General features: G+C 32.0%; 3 protein-coding genes across 3 annotated transcripts in view; 1 reads left to right on the top strand and 2 right to left on the bottom strand.

Moving 5' to 3' along the window:
• The window catches only part of LOC148609387 (transmembrane protein 117-like), a 46,937-nt gene extending 25,596 nt beyond the window's left edge, over positions 1-21,341 (bottom strand). The window contains exons 1-2 of the mRNA XM_088540922.1: positions 21,231-21,341; positions 17,630-17,681 (exon numbers count right to left, since the gene is read on the bottom strand). The gene's annotated coding sequence lies outside the window, so the exon portion shown is untranslated. The remainder of the gene's footprint in view (positions 1-17,629; positions 17,682-21,230) is intronic.
• On the top strand, positions 1,675-25,672 carry LOC148609388 (endoplasmic reticulum-Golgi intermediate compartment protein 2-like). Its single transcript, XM_088540927.1, has 11 exons — positions 1,675-1,821; positions 13,858-13,975; positions 15,251-15,359; positions 16,474-16,520; positions 16,812-17,040; positions 17,452-17,547; positions 18,883-18,941; positions 21,529-21,627; positions 22,582-22,679; positions 23,470-23,632; positions 25,501-25,672. The coding sequence occupies exons 2-11, from the start codon at positions 13,861-13,863 to the stop codon at positions 25,668-25,670; spliced, it is 1,185 nt and encodes a 394-aa protein (XP_088397053.1). The 5' UTR covers positions 1,675-1,821; positions 13,858-13,860; the 3' UTR covers positions 25,671-25,672.
• Positions 2,133-7,083, bottom strand: LOC148609389 (uncharacterized). Its single transcript, XM_088540919.1, has 2 exons — positions 6,391-7,083; positions 2,133-5,662 (listed from the first exon to the last, which is right to left on the bottom strand). Exon 2 carries the CDS (start codon positions 5,657-5,659, stop codon positions 3,116-3,118), a length of 2,544 nt encoding a protein of 847 aa, XP_088397045.1. The 5' UTR covers positions 5,660-5,662; positions 6,391-7,083; the 3' UTR covers positions 2,133-3,115.
• Positions 25,673-25,867: the final 195 nt, after the last annotated feature.

Raw genomic sequence — 25,867 nt, forward strand, 5'->3', positions numbered from 1 at the left:
GCTATTTATAGACCCTTCACTTCCGGTGACCAGTACTGCACTGCAAGTCTGCTAACCCCACATGCCATTCTGAGGATTGTGAGCTGACATATGTAGAATCATGCTGATATATAGTCCTCTGCAGGTTAAAGTTAAGGTAAAGTCCAGAGAAGCCATTGAATATTGTGAAATTAGCATAGAAGCCTATGGGAAGTGGAATTAGTGGTTTTTAGCCTGTATGTATCAAAATTTCCGATGCTACATTTTATTGTGGTTTGTGCGTTATACACTTGCTTAAAGTTAACCAAAGTTCCAAATTGATTGTTGTGTTTTTTTAAATTTATTTTTGTTTAGTTTAAAATGAAGTAAACGTGTTTAAAATTTTTGAGGCGCGTGTTTCGACTATTGATGTCCCATCAGTAACGCTTTGTCAAAAAATAACAGAATAATTGCATATCATTTCATTGAAATTTTTGCGTTATACACGTGCTTAAAGTTGACCAAAGTTCCAAAATGATTGCTTTTTTTTTTTTGTTCTTGTCGTTTTTTTTAATTTCTTTTTTTTTTTAATTTTAAAATGGAATAAAAATGTTTAAAAATTGTGAGACACGTGTTTCGACTATTGAAGTCTCATCAGTAACACTTTGCCAAAAATATCGGAATTAAATGCAAATCTAAAGGACCAAATTATTTCTTCCGATTTTCTTTGTTTTATAAATTTGTAATTAGTTCAATTTTTTAATTTAGATCTTGAAGTAATTTGTGTTTTATAATTTTTATTTTATTATTGTTAGTGTCATCTGGAGCGCTTTGCCAATTTGGAATAGGTATAAAACAAAAAACAAAACAAAACAAAAACACACATTTTCTTTGAATTTTGAATTATACTAATAAAGATAAGCATTGAATTTTACTCAAATCATTTTCATGTTAAAATTTGCGAATATCATTTATGAATTTTCTAAATTTAGTATATTTTCCTTTTGTCATGCGATTTTTTGGTCAGATGTCCATGTCTTGCTGAACCCGAAGCAACAACCAGTCGTCATTAGAACCAAAGGTTCCCTCAATTAACAATTTAACGACCCACGTGTCACCATAAGTCAGTGATTAACATCTTGTTGACTGGCGCGTGGATGAATGTCATAACTTAATTAATCCGATTGGCTGATATGCGTAAATATACAAATCTATCGGAATTTAGAATGATCTAGAATCCTGACATATCTGCATTCTTTAAGAATGACTTCAAATATTTTTTTAAAAATAAAAATGGCATATAACATCAGAGAAATAGATAACATACATTTTAATCTTTTGATAAAAACATAGCATTTTTAAACTCTTTGCAAATTACGTTATTTTCCACCCTTTTCATCAATTTATTTCTTTATTATAATTTAAAATGTCATTTAAGATGATATATTTGATTACTATTAGTTTCTCGAAATTTTTAACCTTATATGGCAAATTTTTACCAGAGACATGAATATTTATTACTGTCTGTTTTTATCAACTTTGCATGTACAATTTTTTTAAAATATAACCAGGGATTTATAACTTACAATTATTTCTATTTTTCCATCTTTTTATAAATTCAAACAGCAAATAAATATAGTCTCTCTCCTCTTGCCTGTATTTTTTAGTTTCTTGTCGCTAATTCAACCTTCTTGTCGCTTCTTGACGCCTCTTGTCGGTAATTAGTGAGACCGAAACTAAGAAAGTATCCGAATTAATGTAAACTTCCGGGAAAGTTGCGAGATGCTGTATGCATCCGATTGGTGAATGATTTTAGACAGAACGTTTTAGATATTTGTGTCTTAATCCGTTATTATTAAAAGAGTAAGTTTCAGAATTTCCCTGATTCGGATCTCCCGTACTTAGCGATCGCAATACTGGGATACCAGTATTGTGCACAATACTGGTATAAAATTATATATTCCAGTATTGTATACCAGTATTGTGATTTTTACCAAAAAATATTGTACCAGTATTGTGATTTTTTCCAAAAATATTCATATAGATGAAATAAGTAATTGCAAAATACCAAACCGGACAAAAATGAAATAATATGAATAAAAATGTTACCACTTGTTATCTTCCATTAGAAATTTTAAGATACAAAAATATTTCTAGAGAAGAACATGTATGTTAAATCAGTCATTCCCAAATAATGGGTACAATTAGATTGTAGAAACTGATAAAAATAAATGTCAACTGAACAGAGGGACAAATGGTATACCATTTTGTATCTATATCTGGTCTGTCAATTTCCAAAATTTCACTCGCACCATCAAAGCAGTTTTCAAGTTATAGAATTTTTAAGATGTTAAGGTAGATGTGAACGTTACGGAAGTTAGTGTTTTATAAAGTCAGCCTTAATAATTAAAGAAGAGGAACACATGATGTTTATCAAGGCTCATGTGAAAAGGCTTACATATACCACCATAACAAAATAATTAATGGTATTATTCTGCAATGTATAGAAAGAAATAAACAAATAAAATGTCTGAATCAAGAGAGTTTTTTTTATAATTAATTCATATTACAAGTTTGCAGTACTAGAGAAGTAATGAATTTTAACATATAAAAAGGTCTTATTGTATATTATTATAGTTTCATATTACAGCTTTCCAAAATGATCTAATAAATATGTTTTGAATTACTATTGCGCATGTTTCATGTGGCATATCCACATGCCCAACTTTGTTACGGAGGTTAAGAAAAAAACAGTATGCAAATGTTGATACAAAGTAACATTCAAATATTTATTGCGTACATTTTACAACAACTCACAGACAAGATACAAACTAGACAACTGTTTTTTTATATCAAATTATATGTATTTTTAAATTAAAAGGACCTTTTATGCAATAATCTCCGTAACGATTCATGAACATTCACGAGATTGTTTTATCTTAACTTAATATCGTTAATTTGATATTTCTTGTAACCAACAGTGATATTTTACTGGCCATATTAGACAAATTTATATAACTTGCAATGACATTAAGACGAAATATATTATTTTCAATTATATTTTCGTGTTACGGAGGTTATTTTTTCTCATTTAATTCACATATATTACCAAAACATCACAATAACATGTTTGGAATGACAAGTACATCAAAGTTTTTTAGGCATGTGTTTTAGCGAGGATCTCGATTTTCTTCAAGTCATCTAATGGGATGGTATAAGTTTTTATCCTTTTCCCCGATGGTTTAGGAGGAGACACAATAACACATAAAATGTGCTCCAATTTTATCCAGATTATGTCATCTTCCTTTGGCCATTTGAAGCTCTCCCCATATCGACCAGCCTGTGTCATAAACTTCACATTGACTTCTTCATCATTTTGATCTAAATCTATAACTTGTCCTATGTACCATTTTCGTTGGTACATTGCTGCAACCCAAGTTTCTTTCGAAAGTTTATCTAGCGCAACAGTCTCCTGCTGGTGTCTGTTTATTTCTACTCCTTCTAGATTTCTTCCTTCTCCTGTTTCTCCCTCTTGATCTGAACTTGCCAGAGCTTCTACAATGCCCTCGTTACCACTGTCCTTTACAAGTCGATGAAGCGTGTACCCTACACATGTTGATGTAGAAATATCAGCAATACATTCCTTACAATAGCATGACGTATTTCTTGTATATACTTCGGTTATTCCATTTCCTATGACATAGTGAATTTTGAATGTTCCTTTGACAGCAACAGGTGTAATTCTTTCCGACAAAATCTTCTCTGAGTTATCATAATCCTCCTGGTTGTAAGATATGTATTTCACTCTACTCCCAGATTCCCGAGCTCCAGTAGCCCATATCATAAAATCGTCTGCAGACTGAATCGACCTCTTGCCTTGCTTGACGGCATTATCCGCAGCTCTCTTGACACTTGCGCCAAGCCCGTCACATGGCCCCTTGCCATGACCACTTTCAAGGTAGCTCCATCGAGCTGACATTCCAAATTCCTGATCGTGCATTGCAATAAACTGGAATATTGTTTTATTCCTATACTGACTTGTCGGGGAATCGCTTAGGTAATGTATTCTTTTGAGGTTTGGATTGTCTTCTTTCATGATAGCTATCATTTTTTTAAGGATTGTGTAGACTGCTGTAGCATTGTGTGACAGAACATCTGAAGCAGCAACATAGCTCTGTATTTTGTTGTCCGTACCAGTAGGATAATAAACTACCATAGTATGCAGAGATATCATGGCAGCATTCCAGTAAGCTGATTGTACCTCTTCAACTGAGACACAGCCAAAGTTTTCCGCAAAATCCATCCATATTAAAACTTCATTCTCTGGAAGGTTTTCGCGAAGGGTTTTGAGCTGACTGTATTGGGTATGAACTCTATCAACGTGATCCCTGAATTCTGTCAGATCTTTATCAAATTTGACGCAGAAGTCTGCTTTTGTTACTGTTTCTTCTATTTCTTTAAACCTCATTTTCGTTCCATCTGGAACTCTCTTCCACTGAGTGAACTTGATTGTAGTAGATTCCAGCGAGTTTATCTGTTCTAAGATCTCCTCATTGATGGTGAACTCCTTGATGAGCATATCAGGATTTTTGGAGCACCTCAAGCCTACATTGTTTAGACCCTTTATTTTCAAAGCCAGGTTCTGATGTTTAGAGCACAGACAGGTTTTTCTGTTGGCAAAATCTACGAGAATTATATGCGGTGGTCTTAACTTATAAAAGACCGTTCTCGACATCTGAATTTCTGGGTTTTCGAGCTTGAACTTTTCGTACAGGTTCATTACATAATCTGACAAAACATGCTTCTGCTTAGTTTCTTTATTTGTCGTTTTAGTGTCTTTTTTCCCTGGTAGTGTAGTGCTGTTATCTTCTCTCTCTAAGAATTCAATTACCACGCCCTTCACCTGTTCGGACATAGCTTTGCCTTTCCTCTCTTTTGACAAATCATTAACTTTCTTTCTGTTTACCCCAAGTGATCTACTCAAGGCAGATGCACACCGATATCTTGACATCAACCCGGACCAGACTGATTTAACCCCTTTCTTCTTTTTCTGCTGTACTGATGACCTAATGCTATGAAGTACTGTGTTAGAAAGTAAGAGTTGTTTTCTAACTTGTGCTGCCCTTTTCCTATCTAGCTGCAAGGAGTTTACTTCTGTTCTTGTTTTGCTTCTAGGGGTCATTTCATTGATAGGTATTCTTTCGTTATTGATAGAACTATCCAAACTTGAAATGTCTGCGTCCTCTGCATCTGTAGATGTCAACGTCATCGAGGGTTTCTTCTTGTTCAAACGCTCAATTCTTTTCTGTAACCTTTTATTCTTTCTTTCCAGTTCTGAATTCTTTCCTAACAGTTCATTATTTTTCCTGTACGCTGTTCTCAACGACCTCCGATATGTTTTTCTCACTTGTTTTCCCTTGTTTATGTTGTTGATTGGCAATTTGACTATCATTGTTAATGAGGAGGAAGGTCTTGCAACTTCGATCGTATCATTTTTGACTCTTTTTACTTTCTTGTAATGTCGCTTTGACTTCTTACATAGCTCTTCTCGTCTTTTCTTTAATGCAGCGGGGGAAAGTAAATTCGATGGAATATATGTTTCTCTTTTCCTTTGAGCTTCTTTCTTGAGATATGTAACTGGGTTTTTTGCTTTTTGTTTCTCCCTATAACGTCTCTGTCTCTCTGCATTACTCAGTGGCATTGTCTGAAAATAAAAATAGAACGAAATGAACAGGCTTGTTTTCATACACGCACATGCGCAACTAATCTGGGGGACATGCATAATACTCATACACTCGCGTGCCCGCACCTACATAGATATTATAATGTATTTATACTCCACTATGAAGCATAGGCGTCAATCGATAATCATATATTTTTTTTCTATCCTCCGTAACGAAATTAAAAACCTCCATAACGGCAAATTCGAGCACTTACCAACATCGAACGTATATATCACAGTTAGTATTTCAATGTAATGACTATCAAGACAATGGAACAAAAAATATTCTTCGATTATCGTAACCATAGGAGAATTAAGTCTTGCCTGGAACAAATGATTAATTTTTTTTTAATTTCTATCCTCCGTAACGTATATCAAAAGTGTTGTTAATGAAAGGCATCAATATTTGATACTCATAGGTGGTAATTGATTGACTAAAACGGGATCTGTAACAATGTAAACAAATTTTTAATTGTTATTTTCGTGTATGCATGTTAAATTTTTTTTATTATTAGCATAACCTCCGTAACATTCATGAAGTCTCGAAAATCTGGATAATATTGGCTATACACCGCTATTGAAGTTGTGAAAGTCGTCGTATTTTAGCAAAGTTGTGTTGTAGAGTCTTATATATGAGAAAATGGCTGAGAAAACGTTTATTGTACGTTTTAATGTTTCTTGCATCATGGGGAATAAATGAGCAAACTTACCTTTCAAAAATCGATAAAAATATTCTTTATATCTTTCTTTTGTCGTGCTGTATTATTTTCAACAAAAGCTGTCTGCTACAAAAATGACTTCCGGCGGTGTCAACAGCCGTTGATACCGATAAAAAGGTCCGGTAACAACTGCGTAACGGAGGTTATTAAAACGGAGGTTAGGTTTATTATTATTAATTTGGATATATGCAACAATTTTCTTGATTTGCTTTCATAAAACTGATTCTTGAGAAGAATTATGTGTATTTTAAAGAAACTTTGAATCATATGAGTTGTCCCTGAAAATATGTTACAAAATTATGCGTAACGTAGGTTAGGTTCTTATATGCGACAATGGGAAAATACAGAACAAAAAGTATTTTTTTCAATTTTCATAACCTTGTAACAAAAGTTAGAGGTAGCATTTAAAAAATTAATATATCAACACTTCTTAAAGTCATATGAATCAGGTTTTCTTGTCATATGAATATTTCCTGCCCGTACCTCAACATTCGTTATGGTAGGTTATACGTTTATCGGCGACATTGATTTAGTTTCTTGGTCAAAGTGTATTCAACATCATGCGATGAAGAAAGTAATATATAATTAAAATATAATATGGTGTAAAATAAAAATGGAAAGTTTATATGAATTGGATGAAAAGAAGGATGTTAATTTCACACCTACATTTGGACTTTTTCTAAGCGACATTCGTATTTGGAGTGATTTCCGGATAATGAATGTTAAAATCACACAAAATTATTTACGATTTACATCACCACGAAATATAATTTTATGTTAGTATATATTCCAACTTCTAAGAACAAAAAAGAAACTTCTCCGAAACAAATTTTAAGCTGGTAATTTATGGAATATTGCCGGCGACACTGTAATTATGTAATTGTACCCATTATTTGGGAATGACTGTAATATGCAACAAAATTGATGAAGAAAAACATGTCTTTTTAAATTGTAATGAAAACTTTGATGTTATGTTTAAAGATAAGTGTTTCAGAAAAATACAAGCTATAATGAGTAATTTGACCATAAATGGCCATTGAATTTGCCATTTCCATCATTCAGTAAACATGGCAAGCTTCTACACAGATCTAGCACCAAAAGTCATCCTAAGCAAAGAACCTAGTACAGTCATAGACTACATGAAGAACCATGCTCTACTAGCAGCAGCCTGTAATTGTACATATATGTCTTTTACCCAACCCATGGAGTTTGTCAGCAGACCAAACAGTACAACATCCGATGGTTTTGGTTGTAGGTGTACCAATCAGAGATGTACCAAGAGTATTCATGTTGTACTATACACACTGGTTCATTATTTGAAAAGTCCAGAGTCACGTTATACAAATGGTTATATATCATCTACATATGGAGTCAACAGAACAAAGTTACAGCAAAGTGATGTCTGCACAATTAAGTTGATGAACATGCCTATTGATCTTGGTGGAGCTGGTACAATTGTGGTATTTACCAGTCTTGTACAAAATTTTGAAGAAAAGCACAATACTGGAATATTTTTTATACCAGTATTGCGATCGCCAAGTACAGGAGATCCCCTGATTCTTTTCTGTTATATGGGATATGCCAGTTGATCCTTTCTTCCGTGATTCTTGTCTGGGCATTTGAGCTCACAGTAACCTTATAGTCTTTTTTTTTTTCAAAACCTTTTGTTTTGCATGACCGTGCACACTTTGTTGCCCAAATTGAATCAATTAAGTGCGCACAACCTTGAAATCGAAAAAGGTAGACATAATAACGTCAAAAGAGGAGATATACTTTGTAAAATGTGTGAAAATTCTTTAAACTATGATAGAAGATGAACAACATTTTATTTGGCAATGTTCTAAGTATTCAAAAGAGAGAGAATTACCCTTATCCAAGTTGTCTTCTATCTTGAATATAAATTGTATTAAACTTGGTTGGGAAAATCGTTGAAATAAAATAATAAATAAGTAATGGTAACTGGGAACAATTTGACCTCCCAGATTACATTGTATCTTAAACACAGTAAACTACCATTATTTGCTGACAACAGTACAATATACATGTACATGCCCATTTAATCTTAGAGTGACTGTCTTAAATTACAAAGTGATCTTGATGCAGTTGCAAAATGGGAACAACACTGGCTGATGGCCTTCCGCCCTGATAATACACTGTTCTCTCTCTGTCTCCAGTAAACGAAAACCCATCCAACTGCTATATTCTCCATATCCACACCCAAGAAGTTGTCACATCAGCTAAATACCTCAGTATCACTCTTCAAACTAACTTAAAATGGGACAAACACACTGATGACATCATTTCAAAAGCTAATAAAACACTTGGATTTCTCAAAAGGAACTTGAAAACAAGCAACCAGCACACCAGAAACCACCAGAAATCAAGCATATCTAGCCCTTGTATGCAAACTTGAGTATTCCTCCAGGGTTTGGGATCCTCATACCTCATGTACATTTGTATAAGTCAGATCACATCAACTTGGTGTTATTCCATCCTGCACAATTCTAATTCTGTCAGACCAACAAACCAGAAATCATCACTCTCTCACCTTCAGACATATTTACACTCCTAAAGAATCTGTTAGGTTTTCATTTTCCCATGCACTACAATGTATCACTCAGTGGAACCTATTGCAGTTGCCCATTCTACCTCAGTAGACTTCTTCAGAGAACAGCTTTCACATGCTGTTCTCTCCTCCCTCATTTGACTATTCTTTATCTCCTGTATATACATCTGTAGTTTTAACCACAAATATCTACTACTACTGTTTTTTTGCACAATTTTTCTATGTAAATAAATTTAATTGTTAACACTTCATCTATATAGGCCACCCATGCACCAGTAAGTAATCACCTGAACTTTAATGGTTTACTGGAAAACTTAAAGAAGAAGAACAAGAAAGTGTTAAATTTGCTATCATCATTTATTTAAACCTTATCTGAAATAAGAAGGTCAATTATGATTGGTCTATGATATTTTTATTTGTTTTTTTTCCCTATTCTTCTAAATGGTTCTACTGTGTAGGATGACATTGATACATGTTTCTGCACTACTACTGTATAATTATTTGTATTTGTGTACATGTACCTATATTTTGTAAATTGTATTATGCACATACACTAGTGCATGGGTCTTAACCAATTATTGTATTTATTATTTAATATTAAAATTTTGGCTAATAATACTCTAGATACAATGTACATGTAGTACAAAAAAATGTATAATGTATACCTGATACACAATCAAGGGACATTACATGTATAAATAATATGAAGTGGGCTTAAGTGCGAACATATATTTAGTAGGTTCCCTTTTAAATAATCAATTTCATGTCATTTACCACTTTGCTTTAATTAGTTGGATTTAGGATATTTTCATCTGTGGGAGCCAGCATAATTCTGGTAATATTATCACTAAAACAGTTCTGGGTTCGTTCAGGAATGCCTTGTTTACCTTGATTACTCCTTACCACAACTGGGAGTTGGTTTTTTGAAAACGTCCGGGAAATTCCATTCAAATTAATATGTACATTTTTGAAGCGTTTTGTCTAGGCAAGTTTTGACTACCAGTACATTTCAAAGCTTCAAATTAGATAGAGATGTAGCATTTTGCTTTGACAAAAAGTTTCTCAAGTATTCAAAATGATATATTTTTAAACAAACTTTTATACATTTAAGAACAAGCTTCGCTTGCTTATTACACATTCCTGATATACAATGTAGTTGAAATCAATCAATATGGTCTTCTTTATATTTACCTTGACGTCCCTGAAAGACATGCTTGTTGCTTAGACATACAAACTGTATATTCATGTGAAACTCTTAGAGGTCACCTGAGGTGTATATTCTGTATGTTACTTTTAATCCCTTCAGACTGTCATCCAAACCCAGGAACAAGAGCTTCAAATTTTGAATCAAAATATCTTTGTGGTTTGTAGCTAAGCTGTCTTGCCCAAAACTGTGAGATCAGTTGCATGTTCATTAGTGATCTAGTGATTTCACTAGACTACCTTGGTATGAACACTGCACTGTATGAACTGTTAGGAGCTACAGAAATTAGCAGGTTATTCTGTAATTTTGGTATACCCATTTTAACAATTACAGGAAAAAAGTCATGGAAAAAGAATCACAGATTAAAATTCCCAGGAAACAAAGTCACAGTTTATACATACAAAGGGAGAAAACTTCAATAAGTAATGCAAAAAATGTTTTTTTTTGTCACTTATTATGTATTAGTATAAATTATTTATTATTGAAATAAAATAATTTCATGGTATAAAATTATATTTGTATGTTCAGGTCTGTAAAGTTTAAATTGGATTTTTTATAAAAAATAAAAAATTATAAAAAATAATGCAAATGAAATAATAGTAAAAAAATATTGGTAAACTTCACTTCATGTATCTTAATTATAATTACCAAATTGTTAATTTTGAGTTTATTATTTTTTTTTCAAATGGCATGGAAGCCATTTAGTAAAATCTAAATTGACTTAAATAAACTATTAAAATACATAATGACATCTACCAGAAAAAAGGTTTTGTTTTGCAAATAATGGGACATAACATGAATTTTTTTTTCTATTTACCACTTTAACTCCAATGTTATTGTTCATTTGATTCATTGTTATCAACAACACATACACATACATGTACATTTTGTATCTCTGACCTCTCGTTCAATACATCAGACACATAATTCAACAATTAAGTATCAACATCATCACCATCACACGATAGACACAGCGGTAAACCCCCAGCTATTGACCTATTTAACTAGAAAATAAGAACACTGAATATAAACTTGATACTTTTGTCGTAGAAAACTAGGTGTGATTAAAATGTATCAGATGCTTTTGAATTTTGAACTAGCTTAGAGAAATATTGTGCTATGTTCTACTCTTTTGATGTGGATATATCGATATCAAGAGTTAAATCCAAATTTCACAGATTTTTATTGTTCATTTTATTGTATTTTCCCACCACTGTCCAAGGTTAGCGGGGAGGGTATAGCACTCATAAACACATTTAACCTCACAACATACTTTATGTGCCTATCCCAAGCCGGGAACTTGTAGTCCAGTGATTGTCTTTTATGATCATTGTTATTCGTTTGATGTTTTTTCTGTATATATGTTGATTAAGTTGATTTTTGTCTTTTATGAATAGTTTCACATCATTTACTTTGGGGCCTTTTACAGCTTACTTTATGGTTATGGGTTCTGCCCATCATTGGATATGTGTGGTGACCAGTAGAAGCTTGCATGTAATTGTTCGTTGCTTGGCATTTGACTTGGCAATCATATCGCATCTATTTTATATTTGAGAGTTTCAAAGCAAAGAAAGAAGAATTCTGGTCCTCATTGGAACAATGTTCTCCAGATATACATATGTATGTATCATGCTTACCATTAAAACCATGCTCAATCTATCTAAAACAGAATCTTAAGTCCTTTCACTAGACTTCAAATTTGCAGAAAGAAAAAAAACCATCGTAAAAGTTCTTGTGACACCTCAGAAATCTCACTTAACACATATACAAAGATACCGAATCCCTGCACAAACATGAGGACCAGAGATCATTTACCTCAGGTCTAAAGCTGACACCAATACAAATGTCTTAAGATCAGACTCCAGCAATACTCCAAGGAACTTGAAGAAAGAGAACCAAATTACCAGTAAACACACTGTGAACTGAAGTTAAATATGCATGCACAGATACCACCTACTTTCAAAGTTCATATCTTCAAAGGTTATAGAACACATTATCTGTCAGGTCATCTCTCTCATAGACACTAATAACATCATAGCAGATCAACAGCATGGATTCAGGGAGTGTCACTCTTGTGAAAGCAAGCTTATACCATAAATTAGCTATCCAAGGGACTTAACGCAAAACAACAAATTAATGCTATCCTACTGGACTTCAGTAAGCTAGATTTTGATAAAGTTGCTCGCAAAAGACTTGCCATGAAGCTTGAACACCACAGTCAGAAGCAATACCCTGCAACAGATCAAAAGTTCCTTGCATGGAGACAAAGAGTAGTGGTTGAAGTGTTTTCTCCAGAAATTTTACCATTTTCTATAAATAAGTTGCCACCTAACAACATACATGTACATGTACATGTATACAATACATGCCATTTTATTACATTTACATTTGTCATATTAAAAGCATACAAACATGCTTGAGTTCAGTGACATATGTTACATGGGTTGAATATTTCTATGACATCAAAAAAAAAAGAAAAAGAAAATGGTTAACAGATGGATCTAAAAATAGAACATTTATTTTACATTTATTAGTTATATAATATAGTGGTATAGAGAAATAAATTTAAAATGATTGTTCATTTATGAATTGTATATTGCAATATGTTTGAAAATACATATAGTAGTTACTAGAATTCTTCTTGCACGGAATGAACATTACTGTACATGGCATGTACATTTATATAAGTGTATTCTGGTTGATGCATTCTGTCCACTTCAGTTCCATTAATCAACAAACACACATATCTAGTAGATCACCAATTAGTCACTTTTCCTCCTTTTCTTGATTAAAAAATTCTTCTTTGAAATACAAATCTAATTACTATGAATACATCTACATTTACATGTAAACCTAATTTCAAGAAATTTTTTTTGCAAACAAAGGGTGGAGATTCAAAACCTTAGAATATGACAGATTTACAGATACAATGATCCAAAATTTATTTTACGGAGAAGTTTTCAGATAAGATTGTTACGGAACAAAGCATGTTTTGAATTTTGATGAATGCAGTCTCAAAGTGTTAAAAAATGTAAAATGTTTGGTGAATTACAATTTTTACTTGTGATTTGAAAAGTTTTAGTACATGTTTTGATTAAATCAGCATTGAAATTACAAACCAAGATTTTAATCATGAGAAGTTATTGTCATTCATCCAAAGAAGTTACAGATATTTAGATGCTACAATTTGTAACACTTTTACCAAATATACTTTTGTGTCTATAGTAATTTTGATATTTTTTTTAATATTTTGACTGTGTAATTGACTTGACCAATTTGAATTCACCTATTGATTGAAACTTTGCCTCCCACACCTCATGATCCAGTGCTGATGCAAGTTACTAATATACTGTTTGATACGAGTAATCATGAGAACCAAGGTTACAGTGGTAATCAAAAGAATGTAATCCAGGGACATAGACCAGACATGGAAAACAGACATACACAACAAAGAACACAAAGTAACTAAAATCATACATACAAATTAACAAAAACAAATGAGCAACTCAGACTCCCCTTAAAACTGGGAGCATGGACCTGGTGATAAATTTGCTGTCAAGATCTGTTCCAAGCCTGTAGGCAGATTATTTTAGAGGGTTAGGAGGGGATGTCCAGTACTTGTAACCCCTTGAACCCCCTCGCTGTGGACCTGTAGTCAGATCTTTCAGAGTATCTTGTTTATTTATAGAAAATGAGGAGACTCAATGCTGTCAACAGAAAACAAGCCATAAAGGTAGTGAAAGAACTGGATGCATTCCCTAAAGTTTTAGATGATTATAAAGAAACCACTCCTTCTGGTGGAGGAGGTATGTAACTATGGTGGCTCTATTGTTTGTTATTGAAGGTACCAGAGTACATGGCAGATTGTGGGGGAAAGAATTAGAAAGTTAAAATTAATGGGGTTTTTCATATGATTATCTGCATTTAAAAAGTAAATTTGCAAAGAGTGGAGAAAAGGATGATTACTGAATATGAAAAAATATGATCATGAGTGCAAAAGAATGCCTAGATTTAATGAGTGTGCAAAATTTGGTGCACATGTTAAATATTGATGCTTTTCAGCACAAGTGATTATATTTTGGTTTTTCATGATAACCCATTGAATATTATATAGATTTTCTTCTTAATTTATTGCAGTTTTCAACATACATGTATATATTTTAAATTTTGTGATTGGCGAATTGATATTCGTGTTGTGACATTTTTGGGTGGGAGAAAGCTTGAGAGTGAAATTACTGAATTTATTACACTTGTAACATTCAATAAATTAATGCCATCTACTTAATAAAGAAAAATCGAAATGTTAGTAGTGGTTTGTGCTTTTTCGTAGGGTTACCAGCTGTCTGATTCCCTCAGCCAATCAGCTATTGTTCCTTCATTATAGTTATAATTTCTGTTGGTTTGTTGTCTTTAATCTCAACAAAATTTATGTTCACTATATATGTATCTCTAACAGTCAATGGGTTGGAATAAAACTTGCACACTCATGTAGTACAAAGCTTAGATTTTTAAAAAAATAAACTTTAGAATTTTGGGTACCCCTGGTAAAAAATGACTTTAGAATTTTTAGCATTGTATACACAATGCATGATACTTGGTAAAAAAATATTTAAATTGTGTCACATTTAAAAACAAAAAAAACTGAAAGGAATTGTACAAAACAGAAATTTGGATGAATATTGACCAATCTAATCATGTCATCCTCTGAAGATCTATTAACTAAGAAATGGTAATTCATTGATAAATAAGTGGTTAAAAACGTTTATCATTCCAGGGTCCTTTGTGAGCTGTTTTAGCATGGCAGGCCATCATGGTTAAAATGTTCTCCACCACAGTTAAATTGTCGACCGTCTTGATTAACTTTTACCATTATAAGCTTCAATTATTTTTGACTGAGAAAACCTATCAGTCACTGACTCATGTTGGATTCATATATGTTCATTTGGATTCTGAAACTTTAATTCTTTATCCCATATTTCTATGACTACATTTTGGATGAAATCTCATATTATGTATAGATGGTTTCATACGCATTGAAAAGAGGGAAGATAATTAAATTATTTTGTTATCTATGTTTACAGTGTCACTGGCAATGGTAATAGTGATTTTTACTTTGGTTCTATCAGAAATTATATACTACTCCAGGACAGAACTGAAATTTGATTATGGGGTGGACACACAAATGGATGCGTAAGTACCAAGGCTCTATTACAAATTATATTTTCTAGACTAGAGTCATAAGGTCCACTGATAATCAAAAGATGTGTACATGATATTTTATATGGGTATCCTTAATTTTGACTGTGTTGTATTTGTATGTGCAATGGTATTTACTAATATAGAGTGGTATGGATTCTTTGAGTTCAAAACTTTGTTAAGAATGAATGTGTTGTGCAGTGGGCTCACTATTTTTTTTTTGTCATCCAAGTCTGCATAAGGGAAATTATTCAGGACATTTAAGAGTATCTATATGCACAAATATGTACATTAAAGTCCTGCTAAACTTAATGATGAATGTTCCTCAAAGCAACAAAACAATGAAATAAAAATGTTACTGTCTGAAAGCTGAATTCTAATTTGAAGTCCTTAAAAGGCCTTAAGACCACAACGGTGGTTGATTTTCTATTGCCATATGTGTAGCATATTCCCTAAAATGGGTGTGGTTTGTGTCTGTGTTAATTAAAGTTTACCTCCCATGATTTTTTTTATCCTGCAAGCATTCTTTAGATGTGTATTACCTATCAATACATTTTCATTCAGGTAGAGTGAAGGAATAGTCATATTAATTAATACATGATAAACAGACTTTTTTTACCTTTTTGAGGAAAAAAAATTAAAGGCCTTACAGTAAATTGAAAAAAACACACTAAAATTGTATTATAATGTGCACATTGCCTACACAATACATGTAATTCAATACAATGTGCACATTGCCTACACAATACATGTAATTCAGTACCAATGATGTAAAATGTAGACCATCTGTGAATACTACAACATTAAAGATGCTTTAATTTTGTCACATGTTTTGTGTTTACTGAACAAAAGACCTGAATATGGTGGCAGTCTGAGGTTACCTTAGGTCACAAAAATATGAAAAAAGCATCATAAATGTCCTATTAGAATTGAAATAAATCATAGAAATTCCCATTTTATCGTTGTTTTACCAGACTGGTCAATTTATGTTGATTTTTAACCCCTCCCTATTGTTCGGGGTAAAATAAATGCCCAGCCTGTGGTAAAGCATTGTTGAAATGGTGTGTCTGAATTGTTTCTTAAACAAATTTTCCTTTTATCCTTGTAGAAAACTGAAAATAAATATAGACATAACAGTAGCCATGAGATGTAGTGGTAGGTGTAGGTACTTATTAGGTACCATGTAAATTTATGGAGTTATCAATCAGCAAGAAAAAACTGTATTAGAACTTACTTTAGGAAATTAAAATTTTCTGCATTTGTCTCAATGATCTCATATATGTTGTGCTGTATTTTAAGTATTGAAAATTAGAGATGAAGGGCAGATAAAATCAATACATTTTTGTCCATTCATTGGCTCATTGTTTACAATCTATATATATCTTTTACAATGCAGTACTTTTAGTTTCAGTATGGCTTTGTCTTGATGACTATATATATTTTCAGCTTTGGGAGCAGATGTGGTAGATTCAACAGGCCAAAACTTTGCCCTAAATAACATGGGCAACTTAGAAATGGAAAATACATATTTTGAGTTGTCACCAGATCAAAAACGATATCATGAAATCATTCAGGGTGTTAATCAGTATTTACGTGAAGAATATCATGCCATACAGGAATTGATGTGGCTTTCTGGTTCCGTTTACACTGCTTTTAGGAAAGGAATGCCTGAAAGGTATTAATATTACCTATTTTAAACATCTCGTTTGGTGAGAACTTTTCCTTTAATCCATTCTAAAATAAACTGTTGACTATCAGTTGGCTTAACATCACAGGTATAAGATAGTCCTCTATATTGCCTAATATTCATGCTTTTTACTGATACATGTAGCAAAACTTAAAATCTTAACCACTTATTAAAAAACCCTTTTAACATTATGTTAATTCTGAAAAGTTGCAGGATGTTTTTTATTGTTTGATAAAAAAAGCCACAAGGTTGTCATTCTAGGACTTGAAACATTACAGGCAATTTTTTTAATATTAAGTTATATTCCAAAAAGGAAAGTCCTTTTTTATCTTAAATGAATAAATTGGCAATAGTAAGTCTGAACTTAGTATAAATGTATATATTGAATTTATTTCCCAGAGAAACCAGACCAACTCATCCTCCTGATGCCTGCCGTATCCATGGTACTCTCCATATTAACAAAGTAGCAGGAAATTTCCATGTTACGGCTGGGAAGTAAGTAACTTGCATTGTTAAGGATGGTATATTTTTATTTCTGTCAGTCATAATGTTCACTTCAACATATCTCAAATCTTACCTGTATTTGAAAGAAATCTAACATGTTTAAGCTTGAACTACTTTGGGGTTTCCTGAAACAAGATATTAATGAAGTGTCATGGGGAGACATATTTTGACTTTTAACTTTCTGAGTCCTTAAGGTCTGCCTATTGATTGAAAACTGTATTGTAAGCATTTTGCCCATAAAACTTATTTTGTACAAGTATAAGTAAAAAATATGGAATATATTGTCCTTTGTGTCTATACATGCTGTAGCCAAATAGCCTTTTACAAAGAATAGAATTGTTATCTAGCCCAATATCTCATTATACTTTACCACAACATTTTAAATTTTCATAGATAAAACAAAAAAAAATAAATCTCTTTCTGCTTGTTTTACTAAAAAACAACATTCTAACAATGTAATTCAATTTGTAAAAAGGCTTCTGATTGGTTGGTTCTTTTTGGCTACAAAATTATTTTGTTTAAACTTATTTGGTGCATGACATCATTAATGTTGTTGGTTCACAGTCCACAAACTACACTTATCCCAAACTAAATAATGTTTTGATTAAGGACCAAATCTAATTTGGACTGAAATCATTTAGAAATTTAAGTACAAGGATTGTTTTTGATTTGTAATCAAGGTTTGCTTGCATAACCAACGTTGGGCCAATTAATGCATGTTTATGACTGCTTTGTGGTTCATGGAACAGAAATTATCCCAAAGTTGGTTAATATATCCCATAACTTGGTAAACAAATAAAATCACTACTTTAATAGATGTACTATGGTATACTGCTGTCCCTCCACACATATTGTATCATAACTAAAATTCACTTTTAGGGTTTTAATGATATTTTTAAGTATGATGTTTGTCTTCATGGGAAGGAGGTCCAATTTGTTAATTTGAAAAAATAAAATTTAGTTATCATATCATGTCCTAACTACCTACAAAGCTAAATGAAATTTGTCCAGTTGTTTCGAAGGTGTTGCCCTTACAAAAGTATGACAGACAGACAAACATGCAGGAAAAAAATCTCTATAATGAATAAAAATTAATTGTTATATTATCATGCTTTTGTGTTAAATGTGAGAACAGAAAAAAAACAATACCAAAGTGGGGAGACATACATGTAACTGTTGCATTATATATGTATGTCTCCATATTTTAAATGATATTAAGTTTTGCATATGTGAATTTTCGATCCACTGAATTTGTGGGAGTTAAGACACTTTGAACTTTGACAGGTGGAGGCATATGTTTTAGATTGTTATTCCATCTTATTGTAGGTCAATACCAGTATTTCCTAGTGGTCATGCACACATATCATTCAATGTAGATGATACTGGTAAGTGTACAATTACTATCTGATGTTAGAGATGATGTGTTGATTACATTACTATCTGATGTTAGGGATGATGCATTGATTACATTACTATCTGATGTTAGGGATGATGTGTAGATTACTTTACTATCTGATGTTAGGGATGATGCGTAGATTACTTTACTATCTGATGTTAGGGATGATGTGTTGATTACGTTATCATCTGATGTTAGGGATGATGTGTTGATTACTTTATCATCTGATGTTAGGGGTGATGTGTTGATTACTTTAGTATCTGATGTTAGGGATGATGCATTGATCACATTACTATCTGATGTTAGGGGTGATGTGTTGATTACTTTACTATCTGATGTTAGAGATGATGTGTTGATTACTTTACTATCTGATGTTAGAGATGATGTGTTGATTACTTTACTATCTGATGTTAGAGATGATGTGTTGATTACTTTACTATCTGATGTTAGGGATGATGTGTAGATTACTTTATTATCTGAAGTTAGGGATGATGCATTGATTACATTACTATCTGATGTTAGGGGTGATGTGTTGATTACTTTACTATCTGATGTTAGGGATGATGCATTGATCACATTACTCTGATGTTAGGGGTGATGTGTTGATTACTTTACTATCTGATGTTAGAGATGATGTGTTGATTACATTACTATCTGATGTTAGGGATGATGTGTAGATTACTTTACTATCTGATGTTAGGGATGATGCGTAGATTACTTTACTATCTGATGTTAGGGATGATGTGTTGATTACGTTATCATCTGATGTTAGGGATGATGTGTTGATTACTTTATCATCTGATGTTAGGGGTGATGTGTTGATTACTTTAGTATCTGATGTTAGGGATGATGCATTGATCACATTACTATCTGATGTTAGGGGTGATGTGTTGATTACTTTACTATCTGATGTTAGAGATGATGTGTTGATTACATTACTATCTGATGTTAGAGATAATGTGTTGATTACTTTACTATCTGATGCTAGGGATGATGTGTAGATTACTTTATTATCTGAAGTTAGGGATGATGCATTGATTACATTACTATCTGATGTTAGGGGTGATGTGTTGATTACTTTACTATCTGATGTTAGGGATGATGCATTGATCACATTACTCTGATGTTAGGGGTGATGTGTTGATTACTTTACTATCTGATGTTAGAGATGATGTGTTGATTACATTACTATCTGATGTTAGAGATGATGTGTTGATTACTTTACTATCTGATGTTAGGGATGATGTGTAGATTACTTTATTATCTGAAGTTAGGGATGATGCATTGATTACATTACTATCTGATGTTAGGGATGATGCATTGATTACATTACTATCTGATGTTAGGGATGATGTGTTGATTACTTTACTATCTGATGTTAGAGATGATGTGTTGATTACTTTACTATCTGATGTTAGAGATGATGTGTTGATTACATTTCTATCTGATGTTAGAGATGATGTGTTGATTACTTTACTATCTGATGTTAGGGATGATGTGTAGATTACTTTATTATCTGAAGTTAGGGATGATGCATTGATTACATTACTATCTGATGTTAGGGGTGATGTGTTGATTACTTTACTATCTGATGTTAGAGATAATGTGTTGATTACTTTACTATCTGATGTTAGAGATGATGTGTTGATTACTTTACTATCTGATGTTAGGGGTGATGTGTTGATTGCGTTATCATCTGATGTTAGGGATGATGTGTTGATTACTTTACTATCTGATGTTAGGGATGATGTGTTGATTACTTTACTATCTGATGTTAGGGATGATGCGTTGATTACATTACTATCTGATGTTAGGGATGATGCGTTGATTACATTACTATCTGATGTTAGGGATGATGTGTTGATTAATTTACTATTTGAGGTGAGGGATGATGTGTAGTACTTTACTATCTGATGTTAGGGATGATGTGTTGATTACTTTACTATTTGATGTTAGGGATGATGTGTAGATTACTTTACTATCTGATGTTAGGGATGATGCGTAGATTACTTTACTATCTGATGTTAGGGATGATGTGTTGATTACTTTACTATCTGATGTTAGGGATGATGTGTTGATTACTTTACTATCTGATGTTAGGGATGATGTGTTGATTACTTTACTATATGATGTTAGGGATGATGCATTGATTACATTACTATCTGATGTTAGGGATGATGCGTTGATTACATTACTAGTAAATTGTTCACGAATAAGTTCCCTCATGTTCAGTTTATCATTCTCTTTGATTAGTTTCAGAAATAAAGCTCTAACTTACCTGGGCTTACAAGTTCATATTCTACTAATTTCTCATTTTGAATGATCTCCACTGTGACTTTTAATGGATTTAATTGAGATGATTTATCGTCTATTTAAAGGAGAACAGGATGGAAGTCATGTGACTTTTATAGATTACTGTACAATAAGAAAAGCAATGTATGTTTGGATAAATGTTATGATCAGCTGATGCAAAGTCATCTTGTTCATGACCATGGTGTTTGAGATTAATATATATGTATAAACTTTTGTATACTTATACTTATGACTAATTTTAAATTTAAACTTTCTTTTCATAGAACTGAATTATACACACAGGATCAATCATTTGTCATTTGGTGATGTTGTTCACGGTGTAGTAAATCCATTAGACGGTGAAGAAAAAATTGCTAAAGATAGTAAGTTTCTCTGCTTTACTGAAATTATATATTGAAAATAAATCATTCTACTGATTTAAACCAGTAAAGTATAAGCAAAGAGGAAAATGAAAAATAAATGCACTGAGTATATGATTAAACTAGTGACAGTAATTTATTTGTTAAAACCCTTTATAAAATAATTATACCAAGCATCGTGTGCGAGGCTAATAATAGACGTTCAGTCAAACAGGAGTAGGTATCAGACAAGCCTGCAGCAATGGGTCTGGGAAGTGAATTCAAAGTCAAAGTAGCCTTTAAATTCATTGAAAATTAAAATATGCAATTCAACAAACAAAGAAAACATAAAAAAGAATTATTTACAGTATCTAGATCTGCTAAGCTGAATTATTTAAAAAAAAAAAAAAAAGTAGACAACCGTTTACCTATCCTATCTTGCCTCTTTCAGCTATATTTTTCAATGATTTTACGTATGTAAGAAACATGTTTTAAGGGCAATGCTCGGGTATAGGCTTTACTTTATATTATGGAGTATGCAATAAAATTCTTTCAATACTAAATATCTGATATAAGTACAATAAAAAGCAACTATCAAGTGGTCAACTTGGAGTAGAACTTTCACTACAGGACAATGTCTTATTATCCAAGACAAAACAAATCATACATAGAAAATAGACAACAGTGAAGCCAATTATACAAGTCTTAGGGTCTCTTCAGTTCTAATACATATTGAAACTGTATGAAACATTTATATGAGATTATGATAATAAAAGTCAATGAAAATAGTTTATATTTAAAACAGAACAAAGTTTTCATTTGTTAAAGAAAGTACCTAAAATAATGCAAGTTGGATTAAATGAATGTAATTGTATCACATTTCATTAATGTCTACATTTAAATTGCAAAAAGAAATGATGCAATATTATACTTGATGTTGTGAACTCTATAACTTAAATATAACTTTGTATATTGTAGATTTCCACATTTTCCAGTATTTTATACAGATAGTACCAACTGAAGTAAGGACTTACAGATCCAATGTAGATACTTATCAGTTTGCAGTAACAGAAAGGGTAGGTTATAAACCTTTAGTAGCTCATGTCACATACAACTGTGCATTAACAGAAAGGGTAGGTTATAAATTTTCAGTAGCTCATGTCACAAATAACTGTGCAGTATCAGAAAGGGTAGGTTATAAATTTTCAGTAGCTCATGTCACAAATAACTGTGCAGTAACAGAAAGGGTAGGTTATCATAAATTGTCAGTAGCTTATGTCAGAAAAAATCTGTAAGGGTACAATTTATCATATTTTTTGTTATCATGATAGAAGATAGCATTGTGGCATGATTACTTACTTGAAAAAAAAAAGAACAGATATGCTGAAATGCAACAAATAACAGCTTTACACTTTCAACTTCAGATACTCATACACAGTTTTACTGCAGATACTCATACACAGTTTTACTTCAGATACTCATACACAGTTTTACTTCAGATACTCATACACAGTTTTACTTCAGATACTCGTACACAGTTTTACTTCAGATACTCATACACAGTTTTACATCAGATACTCATACACAGTTTTATGTATTTTATCATTTTTTAGGTTCTCTTAATTCTGAAAAAAAAAAATCATCCAATTATACTCAAGTAGCAGCTCAAATCTTGACCTAACTAGCTGACCAGACTGATTGCCCCCCTCCTCTTTAGATCTAAGCCGCTTAGAAGGGAAATGAAAATTGAAAAACCATTGATTTATATCCTTTTTACACTAAAGATGAACAGATCTTTCTTTGTTTCCCTTGGAACTGTTTATCAGAACAGGATTAATTCTATTTTTATGATTGGTATCTTTTCAGAATAGAACTATAAACCATGCCAAAGGAAGCCATGGTGTTTCTGGCATATTTTTTAAATATGACTTGAATTCATTGAAAATTCGAGTAAGAGAGCAGCATCAACCTTTCTGGCAGTTTTTAGTTCGACTTTGTGGTATAATAGGTGGAGTTTTTGTTGTAACAGGTAAGGACTTGTTCAGTACTTTTGTGTTTGTCTTTTTTTGTGCAACATATTTTTCTGTCAACATAGATCAAAGATCAGAATTGACATAGCAGTCCTCTGAGCTTAGAAATACGTAAAACCTGTTAGCACCCTCTGCTGAACCTATTGAGTATTGACATTTACAAGTATAGGCAAAAATATAATGGAACATCAACAATGTGACTTATATAAGTTTGAGTCACCGAAGCCCAACGGATTTATACAGATTTTTGTTCAATCTTTCAAATGATATATGTGTTTACATGTAGATGATGTTGTGTTATAATTCCCAACATGTACATGCATTTGTTAGGATTAATTTGCTTTCTGATCTAATCAGTCTCAGTTTTCTTCATTAAGATATGAAATTCAAATAACTGAACTTTTCATTCATAAACTGAAGTGGTAATTTCCATATAAGGTTTATCATAAAGTAATGGATGCTTGTGGTAGTTGACAACACTATGACAGGTCATCCCATTTTTTACCAGTATCTTAATAGCATTTTATGTGCAACTACTGTGGACAGATTAATTTTTGTAGTTGCTAATTTTTGCCAATTTTGTTAGCTGAGCATATTTGTAGATATCAATTTTTGCTGATTTTGTTAAGTGAGCATATTCGTAGATACATGTATCAATTTTTGCCGATTTTGTTAGGTGAGCATATTCATAGATATCTATTTTTGCTGATTTTGTTAACTGAGCATATTTGTAGATATCAATTTTTGCAACTTTAAAGAATGTTAAACATTTCAAAGTATTAAAAGTCAATTCCATGGGTACTATTTTCTGCTCACATTTGTAAACCTGGAAAATGGCAAATATTATTACACTGTGAAAATTAATATATTTACAGTATTTATAATTCAAGTTTTGTTGTGAGATACAAGTTTCTCAATCTGCATTAAATAACATAGTACACAAATACTTAGATTTTTGACAGGATTTTAAGATATGCTTATCTGATTTTTAAAGCATTATGCGTATTACTTTTGATGAAAATCTGCCTTACTCTGAAAGTTAAATGGAGTACTATGGAAAAATTGATATTTGTTGGCTACCATAGACTGTGGTTTTCTTGTTTCAGTTGAATCTTGAATTGAATGTTAAGTTTGAATTAAAAACTGTGAAAGCCTTGTAGAATACATGAATTTAAGGATCAGTGAGTTTGAAATTTTGACACACCATGAAAATTGATACTAACAACTTATTGTACCATAACAATTATTACATTTCCTATTTTGTGGTTTCAATTTAAATTATACAATGTATATATGACATACACATATTTTGTGATATTTTACACTTGGCCTTTTGATTGATACTGCACAGCTGATGTATGCTGTTTACATTCATGACAAAATTATCACAGTGAATATTTATTGGTCAAATATTTAATTGGTATTTACCTAAATTTGTTCACATTTTTAAAGAAAAACAAATACATATTAAAAAATTTGTTAGACTTGCTTCAATCAAATTAAATGAATACCAACATATTTGTTTTTAAATTCCTGATGAAGAGAAACTCACCGAGTGGGAAATTTAAAAATTTCTACAGATATGTAATAAAACAATTGTGTCAGCTCAGTGCATGCAATATCATGTTTTATTGAACACTTTAAAGATATATCAACCTTGGCTTTGGGCCTCTGGCTATATCTCTTTTACTGAGTTGCCATAATTGTATATATACGTTAAGTTTGACCCATTTGTATATTGTCAAAGTTTATCTAACTGACTTAATTTAGGTTCAGATTTCGGCAACTCTTCAGATATTTTTTACCTAAATAGTTGACTAAGAAATAGTACAGACCAAGTGTATTTTTATCTAATTTTTTTTTGTAGGTATGATGCACAATTGGAGTGGATTTATAGCAGACATTGTATGTTGCCGATTTCATTTAGGAAAGTATAAACAATCCAAAACAGATGCCACTATACCTACAGGGTCGCTTACCAACAACTCACTGGATAGTTCTCAAAAAATTAATTTATTACAAAATACAGAAAAATAATATACCTGTGTATTTATTATTTTGCCTTTACTGTAACCATGGTTACCATTGTCTTTATATGCCAAATAAAAACATCCTACCTGCTCATGAATACAACACTCTGCAAACTTTATAACCACCATTTTCTAAATTGTATTTATTACCACATTCTGTTCCTGTACAACTTTCCCTATTTAAGACATTTATCAGAATTTTTC

The sequence above is a fragment of the Perna viridis genome, chromosome 8, assembly GCF_037379345.1.
Source record: "Perna viridis isolate PV_CMFRI_1.1 ecotype Kerala chromosome 8, ASM3737934v1, whole genome shotgun sequence".
NCBI lineage: Eukaryota > Metazoa > Mollusca > Bivalvia > Mytilida > Mytilidae > Perna > Perna viridis.

Coding starts and splice junctions, on each gene's coding strand:
- LOC148609389 (XM_088540919.1), bottom strand. CDS start 5,659: ATGCCACTGAGTAATGCAGAGAGACAGAGACGTTATAGGGAGAAACAA.
- LOC148609388 (XM_088540927.1), top strand. CDS start 13,861: ATGAGGAGACTCAATGCTGTCAACAGAAAACAAGCCATAAAGGTAGTG. Junction 13,976..15,250: donor CACTCCTTCTGGTGGAGGAG/GTATGTAACTAT, acceptor CTATGTTTACAG/TGTCACTGGCAATGGTAATA. Junction 17,548..18,882: donor TTCCATGTTACGGCTGGGAA/GTAAGTAACTTG, acceptor ATCTTATTGTAG/GTCAATACCAGTATTTCCTA.